Source organism: Ammospiza nelsoni, chromosome 3, assembly GCF_027579445.1.
Source record: "Ammospiza nelsoni isolate bAmmNel1 chromosome 3, bAmmNel1.pri, whole genome shotgun sequence".
Lineage (NCBI taxonomy): Eukaryota > Metazoa > Chordata > Aves > Passeriformes > Passerellidae > Ammospiza > Ammospiza nelsoni.
Window position 1 is genome coordinate 78,867,038 of NC_080635.1, and position 19,065 is coordinate 78,886,102.

Genomic DNA, 19,065 nt, shown 5'->3' on the forward strand with positions numbered 1-19,065 from the left:
TAGAGAAGTGTAAGTCCCACCAATCTTAATCTGGAATATTTTCTGTCTGCCCACAGTTACCTCACTGCCACTGTATCTGTGTGGATTAAAATGAGATCATTGTTTCTACACAAGCTTAACTGCTAATTTATGCAGATATAACCTAGTTACTTTGCTGCTCTTCCATCTCTAAATCCTACATCATGGTATTTTTGAGGAAGAACCTTAATACTTTGTTTTGTACAGGGCCTAATAAAATGTGCTTAATTCTCATTTAAAGCTTCTAAGTTCTAATACAACAGAACCATGAAATAACAGCAACATATCTGTTCTCTGCAATAGAAATAAATTCAGCTATTACTTACAGCAGGTCTGTTTCCAAAAGCAGCATAAAAGGGCTCTGTGTTAGGATAAAACAAATTCTTGATGTCTGTCAAACACTGAACTTTAAATTTTTCTGGCTTCTTTTCTATGACCTCCCTGAAAAGATAAAAAAGGGAAGCTGAATAAGTACACATGAAATACACCACAAACCATGTTATCTTCTTTATTCAACATTTTCTAGATACTGTTGCATAGCATCCACTCTTCTCTAATAAATCTTTTAGAAGTCAGATTGCCCATGAAGACAAAACAGAATTACCAAGCTTACACAATGGGCACAGAAAATAAATCCTCTGAAACAAGGTAACCTCTATTGAAGCCTACATCACAATGATGACTACTGAGCAAGGATACTGGATTACAGGGAGCATCTGCTAAATCAATCCTTATGAGACAAACTCTCACCAAGTAAACTGCCCCTTGAGAACTGCAGAACGGCTCATAGATTATATCAGCCCTCACTGTTTATGGTGCTTTTTTTTAAATTTTATTTTTAAAAGGATTGCAGTCACCATATGTGCTAGAAGCACCTCAAACTGTTAAGACAGAATTAGAGTCAGGTTCTCCACCACTGCTGATTAGCAAAAGTTAAGGAATAAAGGAATCTTCTATTTCTCTTCAGCTACTTCTTGCAGAACAGAAAATTCATTAATGAACACAGGAGTTATCTCATCTCTGGGCAAAAGCCCTTTCACAACAACTTCTCTTGGCAAGAGGACTAAACAGGTGGCAGAGTCTGGAATTCCCATAACATAGGAAAATACCAGCATGACACAAAAACACTTAAGAAGCTCAGAATCCAAGATCCAAGTACCAACACAAATGTCAAGGAAGATGTGAATAGCACAGAAGCTTCATGGGAGTAAAGCAACCCTTTGGAACAGCAGATCCATGTATAAATCAATGCCTGAGAATGTGCAAAAGATGAATAAAACCACCTTTCCTCAGCCTCACATACAGCTGATCTCAAACCTACAAGGATTAAATTTATGGATAAAACAGTGAAGTAATTTATTGCCTACATACCTCAGCAGTTACAATAGTGTACAGTGAAAGATGGGCATTCCTTAGTCTAAACAAGGTACCAAAAGGAGTATCATTTTAAAGGCATTTCTAGATACAATGAGTATAAAATAGCAGTAACTACTTTTCACTGCATTTATTACTTAATCAGTCTGAGAAGTGCACTCTAATACCTCCATGGTTTCTTATATTTAGAATGTGACTGGTAAGACAGCCTGTAGCATGTCACTCAATCAGGAGAACATCTGAACAACCTTCCATTAAAAATTCTAATGAAATATATCTTGTCACAGCAGCTTTTAACAGCTTAAAATATTTTCAGTAATCACTTGACATGCTTCACTGAATAAGGCAGAAGGTACAATATTCATAATCTGTGCTGTTATTATTCACTCACCACAGTTCAACACCTAGGAAAGATAACATTGTCCTCATAGAATCCCACAGTGCAGTCAGGCATATAAAAAGTTCATTTCATTTTCACATTAATTTCTTCAAAACCCATCAAGAAATAACCTTCCAGAAAAATATACTTATGCCAACTGAAACACCTTACAGGTAAAGACAAGAATGATTGCTATTAAAATGTCCACAGAAATATGCCAAAAATGTGGACATTTCTCTCTAAATATGAACACACAATGTTAAACACATGAAGTCACCAAGTTGTACCTACTGGTAAACAGTGAACACAGCTGTGCCTTAATATACATCTAAGATATAAACTAGGCAAAAATAGATATTGAGTAACTACTGAATTTTGGTCTTTCTCTAACAAAATTTCTTAATTAAATTTTGCACCAATATGTAAAAAAAATTAAATTATTAATTATTTCAAGCACTCCAACTTAAAAAAGCTGATAATCCAGACTCCACTTCCATCTCTGTAAAAGCAAAATTGTGTTACCTGTGAAGAGCTGAGAATAGGCTGCTTGGACTCAGCAAAACTGGCCCCTGAGGCAGCACAGTTCCTCTTTCATTGACCCAGTGCAAGTATCCTCTGGTCATGCCTGCCATTCCAATAGCTCGTGCTGAGCAGTACAGAAATTTATATCCATTTCTGTGAGCAGATATAAAAGAAACTACTTTAAAAATAAAGCAGGTGTCTAGATAGTAATAATTTTGAGGGTTTACTTTTACATGAATCAAATCGTGGCTGTTAAATAGTATGTTTAACCCAGACTTAATTTAAAAGAAGTAAAAACATTTATGCCAAAACACTCGGTAATTAAAACCCATCAAGCTCCACTGCATTTAGTGATTACACCTGAAGAGGGCTCATTTATCTCTGCTCCTCTCAGGACTTGAGACTCCTTATGGTTATCTTTCCACCCCTGTGTGGTGGAGCCATTGTCCTCAGAATTAAATGGAAAGACATCTGCAAAGAGGAAAACACTTGGCATGAAGCAGACAATGGTCTATTGGCCTTTGCTGTATTAACAGTGTTGCATTTCTGCCTCTCAGGCCTCTGCAAAAAAAGATGTCCAGCAATAACACATTTTCTCAAGCTGGAACAACTTGAGCTTCAAAACACAGTATGAGAAGTAATCTTTAACCTGACACTGAAATGAAAGTTTTGGCGTAAGTCACAGGTTGCCTTTGATTCTGCTCATGTTAGAACAGAATCCTATCTTATAGTAGCTCAACTTAGCAGCTTACTTTCCAATTTCTATTGAAAAATAATTTTCATAAAACAAAGACAGACTGTATTCAGTACACGCATGGTCATTAGATCAAACTATTAAGCATTTATATGGAGTTCCACTGTAATATAGCCACGACATAATTAACTCAGTAATTTGAAAACCAACATGACTCAAATCTATTTTTTCCCCTATGTTTATGATCATCAAAGCCCTAACAACTGATAATGCTGGTAGGCACAGAAATAACAACTGCAATTAAAAAAATTAATTAACATTTCCACCAAATGTAATGCAGAGGTTGTACATAAAACTCAGCATGTGAATGCCCAGACTGTCCTGTCTTTTCTGCAAACACGTTTGTCTAACATGCAGAGAAGTGTCTCTGGCATAATTTAGATTCCAACATCCATAATTTATAATTCATCATCCATGTAAAATAAAAAGCAATAAACGAGCCTTAGCAGAACTCTAGTACAGAGAAAAAATCAGATTAACTAAGAGGAGAGTTGTGATGTGTACCAGAGGCTCGTCACACATTCATGGTAATTTATAAGAAAAGCTGACATTCTTGCAATAAAAGAAAAACTCACAGATAGAGGGCTTTTGCTTTTGTTGTCATAAAGCAGGTTTTGCTCTGCATATCATGCAGGAGACATTTGCACTGTGTAAGCATCACTAAAGCAAGAAGATACTGATGAAATCGACACCCTTATAGGTTAAGAGAAGCTCAGAGAAATTTAAATTTTTACACACAAATGAATAAACACTAGCCACAGATGCATGCAGATTTACTGAATACTCACTGGCTCACTTTATGGTACAACTTTGCAATCCCTTGGTGTGTCCAGTCTTTGCCAAGAGTTGGCAAAATATGACCTAAAGTATCTGACCTAAATAAAGGAAAAACAATATAAGTGAGCTGAAAAAACCCCATACTTATAATAACAGTCAAGTCTAATACAAATCCCACTAACTTACTTGGAAGCTGCAAATGGAAAAAGGTATTCTGTAAGGAACTGATTGTCATCAGAAGAGAATTAGTTTATTTCCTTTTTTTTTTTTTTAGATAGACTGACATGCTCATCCTTGGCCATGTTGTTTAAATTGCTGCTGTGCCCCAAGATGGATAATCTTGTGCCCCAAAAGGTAATACAGAAGTCACAGCACACAAGCATCACTCAGACCTCTAGGAGGCCACCAATGCTAAACATAATTTTTGAGGTTTATGTTAAATGTTTTCTAAATAAACCAAACCTACTCATAATGGACATTTATGAGAAATTTAAGGTATGAGGTAAGTCACATTTTAGCTTACTTCAAACTAACTTCTCCACATTAAGCCAGGAGTTGGTCAGGCGTAAACGATTTTCAAATATTCTTTCTGGCTTCAATGTATTTCTGGCTTTATATGATAGAAAAATATTTACACTATAATAACAAATAGTGTAAATGAGCATCTTGCTTGACAAAGTACTGTACAGATACACAGTAAGAAGTCTACACCCTGAATAACTTGCATCTTAGAGGAAGAAATATTGGGCAGTGGCTTAGGAAGGATTTGCACCAGCACTGTAAGGTGAAGTGATTCAATAACTCTGGGCAGATCAACAGCAGAGAGAATAGATCCCACTCACTTTATTGAAGCTTAAGAAAGCTAAATGGGGAGAGATGTTAATTTACATTGGCATCAAACGAGAAGTTTGACATACAACGGATAAATCACAAGAAAGAAGAGAAATTCAGTCTAAATCAAGTATTTTAATTTCCCACAGACTGCTCTTGAAAATTATTTTTCCTTTTTTTTTCCTAATTAGATATAGCTAAGTTTGATTTTGAAATAAATTACTTTCAAAACAATTAAACATCTCACCACAAGAGACAATGCTTGTATTTTTATTTCATGCTTTCCCTGTTACACAGACAATTGTCTTCCCTAGTGTTAAATACAATAAATAAATAGAAACCAGCAAGTCAGTAAATCCTTTTGGTCACTCCAAAATTATGAGTTTTACCCCAAGTACTAATCTGAAACCTTCCATCAGATTCTAGCTCTGACATTGATTTTGGAGTCTAGTATTCTAAGTAATATGCCTAACACTGGAATGCCCCAGGAGTGCCATTTAAAACAAAATTAATGTTTCTTATTTTTAATTACTCCTTCATATTTAATTACTCCTTTTAATTACTACCTACATCATGAGGGTGATGCAACAAAAAGGTCAAGATTTTGCAGAAGGTCCTCCAATACTATCATGAAACACCAAGAGGTAACAAATAATGGGTACATATGGCATGCGTCTATTAAATTAGGAATTCAACTAAAGATTGTTGTATTGTTTGAAAGCCAAATGTAAAAATTAAAAATATTAAATAAACCAACAACAACCCAAAACCAAGAAACAAAACATCCCAAAACACTTGTATATGAAAATTTTGTGATTAACACTCCTTGGTAATTATATTTTCCTTTAAACTAAAGAGGAAAATCCTTGTATATAAAGTCTCTCTCTGTTCATGCACTCACCGTGTGATTGTCCCATCAATATCAGAAATAACAACTTTATCATCCCAATTCCATAGGTAAATGGTCCCTTCACAGCGGCAAGTGCCTTGATACTGGGTTGTAACACTAAAGGTCACATCATTGGGGCCATTCTTGAGCTTTAAGCTTTTCTGCAAGACATTAGCAGCAAGGTGATCAACAAACTAAGCATGTGAAATGGACACAGTGTAAAAGCTGCACATGAGCATTGCCTTGGTGTTTTTGGCTGGGGAAGCTGGTGTGGATTTCTCCTCCCATAAAGTCAAATTCATTTGTGGGACTTTTTTGCCCAAAGATCAGGGTGTACTTGAGGGGTAATTCAGAAGGATAGGGAGAACCAGGATGTGTCCCAGGGAGATTTAACACTGGGGAAAAGTAATCTGTGGTGTAAACTGTAGGCTGCAGGAAGCAAAGTAAAAGCAACAACATGAACTGATGAAGAATGACTTTTGCAAGGAGCAAGGGAAATGATATGATGACCCGAGCTGGACCAGTGTTGGTGCCAACAATCAGGTATCCTGCTCTCCTCTCCTGACCATCCATCCTGATGCAATGGAGCCCAAGTCATGGATCTGGAGGGGTGGAGGAAGCCCATGGAATGGGAAAGTAGTATGTATCTATGAAAGTATAGGATAGGATAGTAGTCAATGAAATGTATGTTTGGTATAGAGATGGTTTAAGAATGTAGTTAAGTTGAATCTGTGGGTAAGGAGGGATTTCAATAAAGAGAAATAAAACAATGGAACAATTAGAAGATATATCAATTATGTGGGACCTGAGTGCGATATAAATAGTAAGGAATGGGGTGGAAATTGTAATAGGTCTGGCTGAGCTGCAGCTCATTTCCCCACAGCTGCCATCACAGTGCTGTGCTTTGCACTGGCAGCTGGAAAGGTGTTTTGGGCACTACTGAGCAGCACTGGCACAGCAGCAGCACTGTCTCCCCAACATTCCTCCACCATCAAGGGGCTGGGGGTGGCCAGGATCCTGGGAGGCCAGATAATTCAAATTAACCAAAGGGGCATTCCCTACCATACAACATCAGCTTAGATATAAAAGTTAAGGAAAGGAGGAGCAACGAGAGGCATTTGCTATTTTACAATGTTTGCCTCCCGCAGCTGAAGCCCTGCTTTCTAGGAAGTGGCTGAGCATCCCTCACTGGTGGGAAGCAGAGAATATACTTGTTTTTCTCTTTGTTTATCCACCTTATGTTCTCTCCCCTGTCCCATTGAGAAGGGGAGTGACAGAGTGGCTTGGCTGGGCACCTGCCATCCAAACAGTCAACCCAATTTGGTCACACTGAATTTTATTGCTTTCAGTAGAGGTATTCTAAAAGACAGCACCAGAGGTTTACCATGTGTGGTGTATATTAGGCATTGATTTAAAGAACAAAACAAAACAAATAAACAAAAAAATTCTGTTTCACAGTCATGTAAATTTCAAAAAGAAATCCCCTAATGTTCACAAACAGTAACAAATGCTGGAATAGGGACCATATATGGGCACTTCCCACTCCTAAAGAAAGATACATATGCAGAGAGAAATGTAACAAAAAGTTCCATAAACTCTAATTAAGACCTCTGGTAGGGGGATTTGTGTTCTTCATTATTTTATCTTTTTTGTAAAATAATACATCTCTCACACCAAATGAACTATTACCCTTCAGCCTACACTAACTATCCTTAACTCTCCTACTTTGCTACTCTTCACTGTTTCCTGTGCCACTTATTGACATGTGGGGCAGGAGGCTACTGATTTAATTCTATTTGAGAAGCTACATGTTCATTTTCCCAAGACCTGTAGGAATTTAACACTCTTTGTGTATCTTTTTCTTCATTATCTTTTTTGCAACTTCTCAATTAGCTAAAAAGTGAAAAGGAGGTGAGAATGCAGAACTCATGGGTAACTGGTGAATCTCTCCCACTTTTAAACCAATTTAAGAGCAGTTTTAACTTCAGCTAATTTCTGCAAGGTTTCTGAAACTGCAAGTCCCACTTTATTTGTGTAACCCCTGGTCTCTCTTTTCAACAGAAAATACCCAACACATCTCATCTGTCTCTTGGGAAAAACTGCATTTCTTACAAATTATCCAGGCAGTGAGTGATGGGCTGTTAAATGCTGTACGCCTCATGTGGGTTTCCTTCAGAAAATTAATTATCTGTACCTAAGATGACAAGAAGTATTTCCCTATAGTAGCCTATTTTTCCAGATCAAATTGAAATGTACAGAACACAAAATTGCAACAATTTTGTCATCATTAGCCAAAACGCCTCTGTCACGGAGGAAGAGAATTGGCTTCAAAGAAATTAATAAGCTACAAAGAAATCAATAGCCTGGACTCATTATAAATTCACAAGCAGCTCTTTCAGAAGTTACTGACAGAAAACTGTACTCATGCAAAATATGACTATCTGCCTATAAATGAGAGAAAAGGAAAAGAGAGGAAGGAGAAAGAAGAGAGGTCTATCAACATATACACATTTCACTACAAGGATACTACAAGGAAGGATGTGGTTCCAATACACTTACTCAAGTGACAAATACAACTTTGGAAATTTATTTTTTTTCTAAATGAGATTCCACCTCCAAACCCCAGCACGTGCTGCAAGGAACAACATTCATGTTTAATACAGAAAAGAGAAGGGAAAAGGCTTTTTTGAAAAATGTAATGAGAGAGAATTAAATGCAAGATGTAAGAGCTAATTAAGCTTTGAAGCCTGAAAAACAGCAAAGATTTATGTTGTGTTAGAAATGCCATTTCAGGACAAGGATGTAAAATTAACTCACAAGTTGGTCAGAAGTGAGTCGAAGTGATTTTTTGTAACTGATTCCAGACAATAATGAGAGATGACTGGAGTTGGCTTGCAATGACCCAAGGTTTTGTTTGGCAGCTCTTGGGTCTTCGTCACTTGAAGAAGATTCATCTTTTATTCTGCAACATTGCACACACAGAAAATGATGTTATCATGCCTGGAAACGCATCTCAGTAGCCATTAAAAATGCATTAACAGTGAGTCACCAAATAAGTCATTGATTCTCTGCTACCAATACTGTCTCACAGGAGGTCATTCATATCATGGGTTTTAATATATCAATGAAGTACCAAACTTTCATTCACACATTGTCCATTATTCAAACTTGGATTGTTACAGGCAAGTGAATGGCTATAACAGTTTTCATTACTTAAATTTAATGAATAAAAATTAATGTATTAACTCAAAAATCTTATATGATGAAAAAATAATACCCATTAGATATTATAACTTTAAAAATCCTCTGTTCTCAAAAGAAGAGGCACTTGCTATGCTGAATTTCTCTGTCCCTCTTCTCTCCTCCCCCAAAAAATCTAAAAATTAATTTTTAAAAAATGCAGGTTATGGAAGTTTTATTAAACAAAATAACTCCTCATGTTCTTTCAATGAGCAGTTTCAAATAACAGGATTATTCATTTCTGGGATTTGCAGGATTACCCTGTTCAGAATACAATGATGAAAAGTCATAAAACCTGAGCTCCCTCACAGTATTCTGTTTAAATACACATTGGAGTAATTACTTTTGTTCTCCTACAACCATTTTTTAGAAACTTCTTAAGGGTATTCTATCTCAGAAAGAATGTTTTCCTACAGTAAAAAATCCTATCACTGTAGGTATAACTTAAAACTCTTTCAGATCCTACAAATCTGATCTTTAAAACAATCAATATTTGGCCTTTTATTGCAATCACACCTGGAGGTATATTTGGTAGTCTTGACCCAATATCAAGGTACTGCATGTCATGACTAGCAATGTTTAAAAGCCTATCTTATCCTTTGTGATATGTGATCTCAAAAGCTTTACTCAACATCCCACTTATGATATTTTGCTTGCAAACAATAAATTTTTAATGAGTGATTTCTAAGGTCAGGTAAAATTTAAACAAAGAATACCAATTTCAGAATCCAGTCTGCTTGAACTCTGAATCCCACTTTAAACCTTGTTTTTAAACAATCATGTAAGAAACAGACCTATATGTCACTTGTCATCCTTAGAAGGAAAATCAGCCTTTCCAATTAACTCTGGTTCTCAGTCTCAGAGAGGCAACAGAGACAACAGCTAATCTCCTACAGAATGAGGAATCGTCCTCCCAGCACATTTGCCTGGACTGCAACTGCTGACCACCAGAAAGAATGAGAGCTTTTTGTTTCAGAAGGGTGACCCCTGAACCTCACTTAATGAGCATAAAGCATATTTGAATCTGGTCCTTTTCAGCTGTGACTGCAGCCAGCACAAACAAGATGTGTTTACATTAAGATGCATATACACAGAAAAGGGACAAGGTAGGAGTGCTGTCCCTGGCTAACTCATCCCTCTAAAGCAAGCTAAAACTCATGCCATGGAACCCTCCAAGGTGAGATTCTGGCTGTACAGCGTGATTGTTAGGAGCACAAGAAAAAAGAGACTTCTGCAATCCTGGAAAGAAGCAATAGAAAGCCATGACTATTGCCTGTGAAAAACACTCTGGAAAGTCCCTTAACTTCCCAAAATATGCAGGAACCAATTAATTTGTCAGGCCATAAATCTAAATAAATAAAAAAAATTTAAGCAACTGGGATCTGACAACAGCTTGGGCTCATCTATGATGTTCCCTTAAAAACTCTAGAGAAATACATGTAGCTTTGGAGAACTGCTCCAATTAGAGTGTGTTTCCAAGGGACTGGAATGTGAGTCCCAGAGCTGCCAGCCAAACCACAGAAATGCCAGAATGCACCCACAAGGTCTGCAGCCCTGCCATGGGTAGGGGCCTCCTATTTGCACTTCTGTGGTGCAATGAGTAACAAATTTAAAGTATTTCACTGACAGTATTTCTTTGTTTGAATAGCTGAGGTAACTTGCTTTCATTTTTAAATGATCACTCTTGCTTGTTTCAGGTACAGATGATTTTTGGGGTACCTGTTTGCCCTGCTCATCTGTGAAGACTCTTCTGTAAGTCCACTCTCACTCATGCCTTGCTCTGGTTTTGTTTCCTGTAAAAATACAAGTATGAGTAGCTGTGCATCTCCTGTTGAGCAGAAAGTAGATGTTTTTAGAAAAATAGTTGAAAATCAAATTCTGCCTTGTACTGACTTGGTAAAAATCAACCGTGTGTTTGTCTCCTTTTTTTGTAGGCAAATTAAAACCCTTAAAGAATAAAGGCAGTACAAAGAACTAAAAACTGCAACTATAGAACTCAGAACAATAAGTTTTGCAGGGAAGAAGTAGAGAAGTATCAGGTTTAACATCTAGTACTGTTGAAGTTCTGGGATTGACTCCATAGCTACGCAATTCATACACCTCAAATAGCTAGATTTCACCTGAGAAAGTGAAGTATGACTTGGGAGAAGGAAAAAAACCCGTAAATTACCTTTCAGAGAATCATTTAAATCTTAAATCCAGTAAAACTTGCTAAAGCGCTTTTATCTTGAGTAGATGCTGAACACTACCAAAGTCATTCCACAAGATTTTTAAATAGTGCTTTACATAGTTCCATTTAAAGTCACCACATCTCAAGAGATAATCAAATACTTCCAGAGAAAATCCTGAAAAGTTCAAACTAGAATCTCATGCTCTGAAATCCACACCCACAGATCAGTACAATGGTTAGCTCATGCAAGGTTAAAGGAGTTCTTGACAGAGGCACAACCATAAAATTGTATTAAAAGTTATTTTCTCCCCTCAAGTACTAATGCTTCAGTAGTATAAATTAATATGAAGAGGTTTTACTAGCCAACAATATTTCACATAAAGCTTTGGATTTTTTAGTTTTCCAATGTTCATCCATGACTAAGATTATTATCACAAACTTCTAATGCTCTGAAAAGAAACTCAAAAAGATTTTCAAGCCAATATATATAGTCAGTTTGGCATCTTAGGTTTTGCGGAGTTTTACAGCTCACTCTACTCATAAATATGCCTGCTCTTCAACCTTCAAAAGAAAGATGCTGAGAGGTAGGTAATCTGAGTGAAAACTTTAAATTAGTGGCACAACTCTGATTCTAGGTTTCCAAACAGAGATTTAATACATTAGATACTACTGCCTCAGATCTGTGTAATGAAAATAAATTGAAACTCTTCAGGCAAATGTTTCAGGTAGGGTCTGATCCAAAGCTTTTTGAAGTCAAAACAAACCACACCTCAGAACATGTTTAATGTGTCAAACTGAGTACCAAGTTACCCTCTGAAGTTCTGAGGGATGAGTATGCAGATCCCAGGCCTCCCACTGCAAGCAGAAGCAAACTCAGCTTGCTCCTTAAACTTACCTCTTTAATAGTGCTGTTCCTCCCTCGCCATGAAAACCACCATCTTCCACCTTTCTTTGGCATCTTGTCCCTCATTATAGATTCCACAGTTGCCTGTGATAAATGGATGGTAACATAAAAAAGACCCAAAATAAAGGACAACCTGACATACATAAATAAAAAGTGCCAAACACACAGTTTTAACTGATAATAAATAGAATAAAAGTAAACATACTGTCTGTGGACCATAAATTCTACTAAAGCAAAATCTAATGGTATCCAGAGCTGCTCTGAAGTAACTTAAGCATGAATACTTATGGTATTTTTAAAAGGAAAATGAAAAAGAAATCAAATCAAAGAAGAAAAAAAGCATAAAGAGATGTTAGTATAATGTCTAGAATGGAGAATCTGCTATTTCTAAGTTTAGTACAAATTATACATAAAAAAAAGAAATCACTTCCTAAAGGAGGCATCATGCAAAACAGTAACAAACTGACATGCAAGAGAGCTATTTACAAAGTTTGTATTCAATCACCAACTTAGCAAAAAGTAAAGAAGTTACTAGCTTCTATGAGTTTATGAATTATCATGCTATGAACTTGACTGAAACTGTTAGAATAGTTTCTTTTATAAACCTTTTCTACTTTACATTGGTTCTACATACTAGACACCAGTAGAAAAGCTCCTTCAATCTATAATGACTGGAGCCTTATGCATTGTAACAAGGGGAGCTGAATTCTTTCACTCAAGAGAGAAGCAACAGATGGATGGAAAATATTAAGGTAAAAGTGGCCACAGGGTTTATTACACCCTAGAACAGCTTGGACACTTGTATTTCTGAGATGACAGCTTCCATTGCAAGTGAGGTCACCAAAAGAAAGCTGTGATGTTGCTTAATGATTTTTTAAAAAATTTTAAAAACTAAGAACTCTTAGCAATTAAGAGAGGACTGTGTTCAGATAATGTGCGGCACAATGGATCCCTTTTCTCAGTTTTTTCCATAGATTTTCTTCAGTGTATTATCTAAAGTATATTAGAAAAAAAGATATGACAGAAAAATAAAGTTGAGTTTTTCAAACAAAATAAAAAAAAAAAACGGGGAGCAGATAGAGCTATGGAGAATGGAGTGCCACAACTGAGAACAACAGCAACAATTTAAGGGGATTCTCAAAAACGTCAAGAACTTCAAGCAGATATCCTATAAACTTTTAGCGGCTTAAAATTGTAAAACAAGCTTACAATTAGATGCGCATATAAGCATATTTTACAGAACATCAGTAAATTTTTTTTGCAAAAGCATCCATTTTCAAATACTTCATAAACTGTTTATTATTAAAGTATCTTAGTATTTCAATTCCTTAACCTCATTACTACAGCAAATCAAAACTCAAAGTAACAAGTCATGAAGAAAACCAGTAGGTTGACTGGTAACATAAATGAGTCATTTTAGTTTCAGAGGTACAGTAAACCAAACAAATCTTTCCAAACATACATATGTTCAAACTATAAATATTAGCTTCTCCACTAAATTAAAACTGCACTCTCAGGAAAGTTATCAGCATTCAGAATATAAATTAACCATTAAAAAAATCCAAGCACATTGAATTACACACTCATAGAAGATTTTTCTCAACTGATAACCTATATGAATAATGACATAAGTATAAAGCTGTTGAAAAAATTGCCATCTGCTGTAACATTATGGAAAAATATTTTATAGCACTTCTTTCCATTTACACATCCTAGGCAAAATCCAAGACATCTGGCTCAGGCTTTGAAGTGTTTAATTTAACATGTAGTTACCTTACATTATTTTTATTGCCAATGAAGACCCAAGAGGCACCTATCAAGATCTGAATCACATTGTGTGAGCACCCAACAAATATAGAGTAGGGTAACTATGTACCTTCCGTGGGCATTGGAGTTCCATGGGATGAATCCCACTTTTGATGATTACCAGAACATTTGCAGTAATGCACAAAACATCTGGCTCTGTGACATCTTTGAAATTCAAGCAATGTTTACCAGATATTTGAGATTTTTAGGCTCAATTTATTTTATACTGGGATGGTACCACACAGCTGTACATGACTGCATATTGAGGTAACGTGGCACCAAGAAAGAAACACTGGCAGAGAGTATTCTGGGCTTCGGAGGAATTTTTAGTCCACAGTGATAGCAACAGAGATAGCATTTGAATTCACACATATCCCAAAGATATGTGAAGTGCTGCAAATGGCAGGAGGAAAGTTTAGGTTCAAAAATTTATTAAATCCATGTCTAACTAGGACACAAAATAGGGGTGGTGGTGATACTACTTCTTAATATACATTTACAGTATTTCTGGCACGAGCACCTATGTGGCACCAGGTCATATGGCACTGAACTAACTTCTTCAGCACATTTATATAGGCCAAAACACAGAGTCATACAGCTATCTGGCACTACCTACCTGGGTTATGAACAACCAACTGAGAAACAAAAAGCTAGCAAGCTGCAGGCCTTCCCCATCTAGTATTTAAACCTTATTCACTGAGCTTATTTGTATTTATTTAATAATATATGCAGTATAGATATAAAACAGAAAGCAAACAAAAGTATGCAGCTATAGCAAACACTAACATGGGTCAACGTCATTTATGTTTAAAATCCATATTAATTAAATAAAAAAGAAGTTTTCCTACTTCAAAATAGTTGTAATAACATTAGCCTAGCAAACAAACACTATTCACAGACCAAACTTAGTCCTTATTTAGGCCATAACGTAAGATAAATGAATGGCTATATGTGGGTAGATTTTACTGATGTGCTGATTCTCTTCTACAACCCATTTCCCTCCCTTAATCAGTGGTACCTTTTAAAACTCCTCCTCTTACCAGCCTTCATGTTCAATCTCACCTTTGGCAAAGGTTTCTGGAATGCCTGCATTGCCAGCAGAAGGGGACCAGCTGTCGTCCAGTTGTAGTACCTGGGCATGCAAGGAAGACAATTACAGCATTTTGTAATCCCAAAGCCCCAATTCACAATCTACCTGGTATTCACCACCTGGCAGGTTAGAGCCATGAAGCACATATCAAACTCTGACCTGCACTAGTAATAACAGACCCATCTTATTCCATAGAATGCTCACAGGTATTTACCACATATATTTTTCAGGGTATGCAATAGAAGCTAGGCCTTGAGCAGAAAGGGTGTTTGTCATACGTTACTCAAGTCATCATAAACTCACAGAATGGTTGGGTTGGAAGGGACCTTAAAGATCATCTAATTCCAACTCACCTGCCTTGGGCAGTGACACCTTCCACTAAATCAGGCTGCTCAGGGCCCCATTCAATCCAGCCTTAAGCACTTCCAGGGACATCCACCACTTCCCTGGACAATCTGTTTCAGTAACTCACCATCCTTATAGTAATAAAGAATTTTTCATCTAAAACTGTTCCCCAGTATCGGATCACTATTACCATATAAAAGGCTGCTCTCCCTCTTTTTTCTAAGTCCCCTTTAAGTGAAGTCTCCCCAGAGCCTTCTCTTTTCCAGGCTGAACCCCAACTCTCTCAGCCTGTCCTCACAGGAGAGGCCCTCCAGCGCTCCGATCACCTTTATGTCCCTCCTCTGAACTTGCTCCAACAGGTCCATGTCCATCCTGTGCTGGAGACCCCAGGGTTGGATGCAGCACTGCAGCTGGGGTCTCAACAGAGCAGAGGGGCAGAATCCCCTCCCTTGACCTGCCCCTGCTGCTTTGGGTGCAGCCCAGGACATATTTGCCTTTCTGGGCTGCAAACACACTCTTGGCCCATGTGCAGATTTTCATTCACCAGAACCCCCAAGTTCTTCTGTACAGAGCTGCTCTCAATGAGTTATCTCCCAGCCTGGACTCATATCTGGGACTGCTCGAAACCAGCTGCAGCACTTTGCATTTTAACTTCTTGAATTTCATGAGTTTCTTGTGGGCCCTTTCCTCAAGTTTGTCCAGGTCCCTCTGGATAGTATCACTTCCTTCTGTTGATTCCACTGCACCACTCAGCTTTGTGTCACCTGCAAATGTGCTGAGGATGCACTCGGTCCCACTGTCTATGTCATTGACAAAGATATTGAAGAGCATCAGTCCCCAGGACAGAGCCCTCAGGGACATCAGCTTCCATCTGGACAGAGCTGTTGACCACAGCTCTCTGGCTGCATCCATCCAGCTACAGTCCTTATTATACTCCTCTGTATCACAGCATAAGCCATACTTCTGCAAGCTTTTTTCACTGTTTTTCCATCAAGGAGCCACATAAAACTTAGGGGCTGTAGTCTGTAGGATGTCAAGCTCCTGTTATTACACACTGAACTTGGCTCAACCCTTGTTGCAGACAGTAAGACAATTAGAGAATCCATTGTGTAGGGAAGATGAAGTTCACATGACATTAAGAGAAGATGATATTTAAGATCCTCACTAAGGTCACCTCTCTTCCCAATAAATTCAGCAGGCAGATAAATACTACCAACAGATTCAGAGAACAGTGTCAGGGAAGCAATGAGTGACTCACTTCAGACCACAGAGAGCTGAGGTCAGGTATGAGGCTGACCACAATATGAACTATCACCTGGTACATCAGCCTTGCATGAGCCATGGCTGTGACCAAAGGTAGCCAAACCTCTCTAAGAGCAGCACAAAGCCATGATCTCTCCTCTGTTTGCAAGGAACTCTCAAGTTAAAGAATCCCCCCAAAAGCTGAATCTGGCTTAGATCACAGCACTGCCCTGCTGCCAGCAATACAAACATACAAAATAATGCCTTGCAGAAATGGAAGCCTCGTACTCAGTGGGTGAAGTTTGACAAATTTTGAAAAGCAATGCCTCCACAGAGGCATATTAGCAAAATATTCAGTATATTTAAAAAAAAGTGCTTGGTACTGAGTGACTGGAAGCAGACTGATATATCCCTGTAAATATTAATTATTCAAACTGGCTCAGGGCAAGCCTTAGCAAGTTCACATCGTATTTCATTTTTACTCTGTCAATTGAATGTGAATACTATTAGCATTTAATAACAGCTTCTTGAAATTTAAATTGTGTCAGTAAGAGGTCATCTGAAACTGCTCTTCACTTTCAATTCAAAGGAGGAAAGGTAACTAGAAGGACCTGAATTCACTAGGGAGTTGACTCTTTCTGGATGAATCCAAACTACAAACATTAAAAACCTGGTTTTCAGCTATAGTTATACTGATGTAATGCACTGAAGTGACAAAGAAGTGTCTTTGTTATAACAGTAATATGAAGTATACTTACTTATTTCCAATCTTAACCACAAGGTTAGGGTCATCAATGATAGCAGGATTGTCCACAAACTGCTGATATGTTACTGCATGTTCTAAGAACTCTTCTGTGGGGGAAAGAAGTTACATTTGTAAAGCATGAATTTATAGATGCCTGGGATGGGCCAACCTAAACCTCTCAGCACCTCTCACACACATTGGTTTCACCTTCATTACAAGGGTGCTGAGATTTAACTGCAATATGGAAGTTGTTCAGAGACTCTCAATCTCACAAGATGAGGGTTTCTTTGTTTCTGGGTGTTTTTCCTTTCAAAATACAAGCTAAAGTGAAAGCTCAGGGGTTGAACTGCGAGGGAGGAAAATCTCCTTTCAGAAAAATTATGTAATTTACAAGTAATTCAGATGAGAGTATGACTCAAATAAATCACAGGATATTTGAAACATTTTAATAAATAGCTTGTGAGCAGCAGTCTGTGGCTTCAGGCTCATATGATTTTGTGACAGCACATTACTGCAGAAAGTGCAAGTGTTAACACATTTATTTTCACTTTATGCCACTGGAAGTTTAAGGCACAAAGTATTGTGATTTATCTAAAAGTTACACCAGAAACTGGAGGGAGGGCAGGAATCAGGCTGAACTTTTCAATTCCTTCTCCTCATGTCCCTATTCATGGGCCACCTTTTTCACTCCTGACTCTAACAGCTGTGAGTTTTCTAGCTACATACTGCACTAAGTGGCAAAAGTATCATTAACACTACTGTGATAAAAAACACAGCACTATCAGAAAGTAAAAATACCAATGAAATACTTCCGAAACTTTTCATATATAGTGGATTGTTCAAATGTGTTTAAAATCATGAGAGGTTCTAGGAAGTTTATCATTACAGAGCCAGTATTTATTTTCTCACGCCAGTGCTGAGCACGGCCACAGGAGGGCTCTGCAGCCTCAGGCTGGGAAGCTCAAACCCATCTGCCAGCACATGTCTGCAATTCACACAGTCATCCTGTACCTTTGGTTATCTCTTTGTTCTCAGTAAGGCCTCCGCAGAGAGAAATGGCAATGGAGGGCAAATCCCGGATTCCATCCGAGGTGCTCTCAGCCCCGCTGTCAACGCCCGAGCTCCCGGCAGACTGCGGAGAGTGGCTGGCTGGCCGCGGCCCCACATCGGCCGTGCTCCTGCTTTGGGCATTATCCCCACTGGAACAGAAAAATCAGCAATTCAGTCTTCATGTGTTCATTCCCAAATTCACTCCATTTAACAAGTACAAGCTTAGGGAATAAAAAAGAAAAAAAAAAAAAAAAAAGAAAAACCTTTGTTTAAGTTTTACAGCAAAACAAAACAAAGTAATATAGGCCTCGTGTGCCCTCCAGTATTAGATTGCTTCTACTTACTTGTCTAAACTAGGCATGTATAATTATAGCTTCACTTATTTGTATGAGCTAGGAAAATAAGACAATAAAATGTATAATCTTAATAGACAAAATAATTATACAATAAGCAGAGTTTATACTAGAACTATTCCCACACAGGAACAAGAACAAGCATGTAAGTTTATTATTATATTTATATTAACTATATAAACTGATAGTTAAACCCAAACATATAATAATGTGTATGTTTGTGTATTTATGTGTCATGTATATATAAATAAAATACTCTAGATGTAAACTACTAGGATTAAAATTTTTAGAAACAATAAATTATTATACCTACTTAAAATCTGATGAGATCAATATTATAAAGTTCAAGCTCATCAAACTCTGCTTTCCACTTCAGAATTATATATGCATTTGAGAAAGAAATTTTCAATCCAACATTTTCCCCATATAACTAATCCTTCTCAGCTTTATTGAAATGCTAATATTACAGCAGCTCAGTTTAAGCAAGTGAAAAAAGAAAAATAAAGTACACAAGCTACTTTAGTTGTTGCTCAATGACTTTCATCAAGTGACTAGAGCATACATTGAAAGAGAACT

At 37.4% G+C, this 19,065-nt stretch overlaps 1 protein-coding gene across 1 annotated transcript in view; it reads right to left on the minus strand.

The window, feature by feature from the left end:
• Positions 1–19,065, minus strand: part of LPIN1 (lipin 1) — a 49,170-nt gene that overhangs the window by 6,309 nt on the left and 23,796 nt on the right. The window contains exons 9-18 of the mRNA XM_059467900.1: positions 18,098–18,285; positions 17,100–17,193; positions 14,727–14,796; positions 11,850–11,942; positions 10,504–10,577; positions 8,362–8,506; positions 5,557–5,705; positions 3,836–3,922; positions 2,294–2,446; positions 345–459 (exon numbers count right to left, since the gene is read on the minus strand). Of these exons, the coding sequence (XP_059323883.1) occupies positions 345–459; positions 2,294–2,446; positions 3,836–3,922; positions 5,557–5,705; positions 8,362–8,506; positions 10,504–10,577; positions 11,850–11,942; positions 14,727–14,796; positions 17,100–17,193; positions 18,098–18,285 (1,168 nt within the window). The remainder of the gene's footprint in view (positions 1–344; positions 460–2,293; positions 2,447–3,835; positions 3,923–5,556; positions 5,706–8,361; positions 8,507–10,503; positions 10,578–11,849; positions 11,943–14,726; positions 14,797–17,099; positions 17,194–18,097; positions 18,286–19,065) is intronic.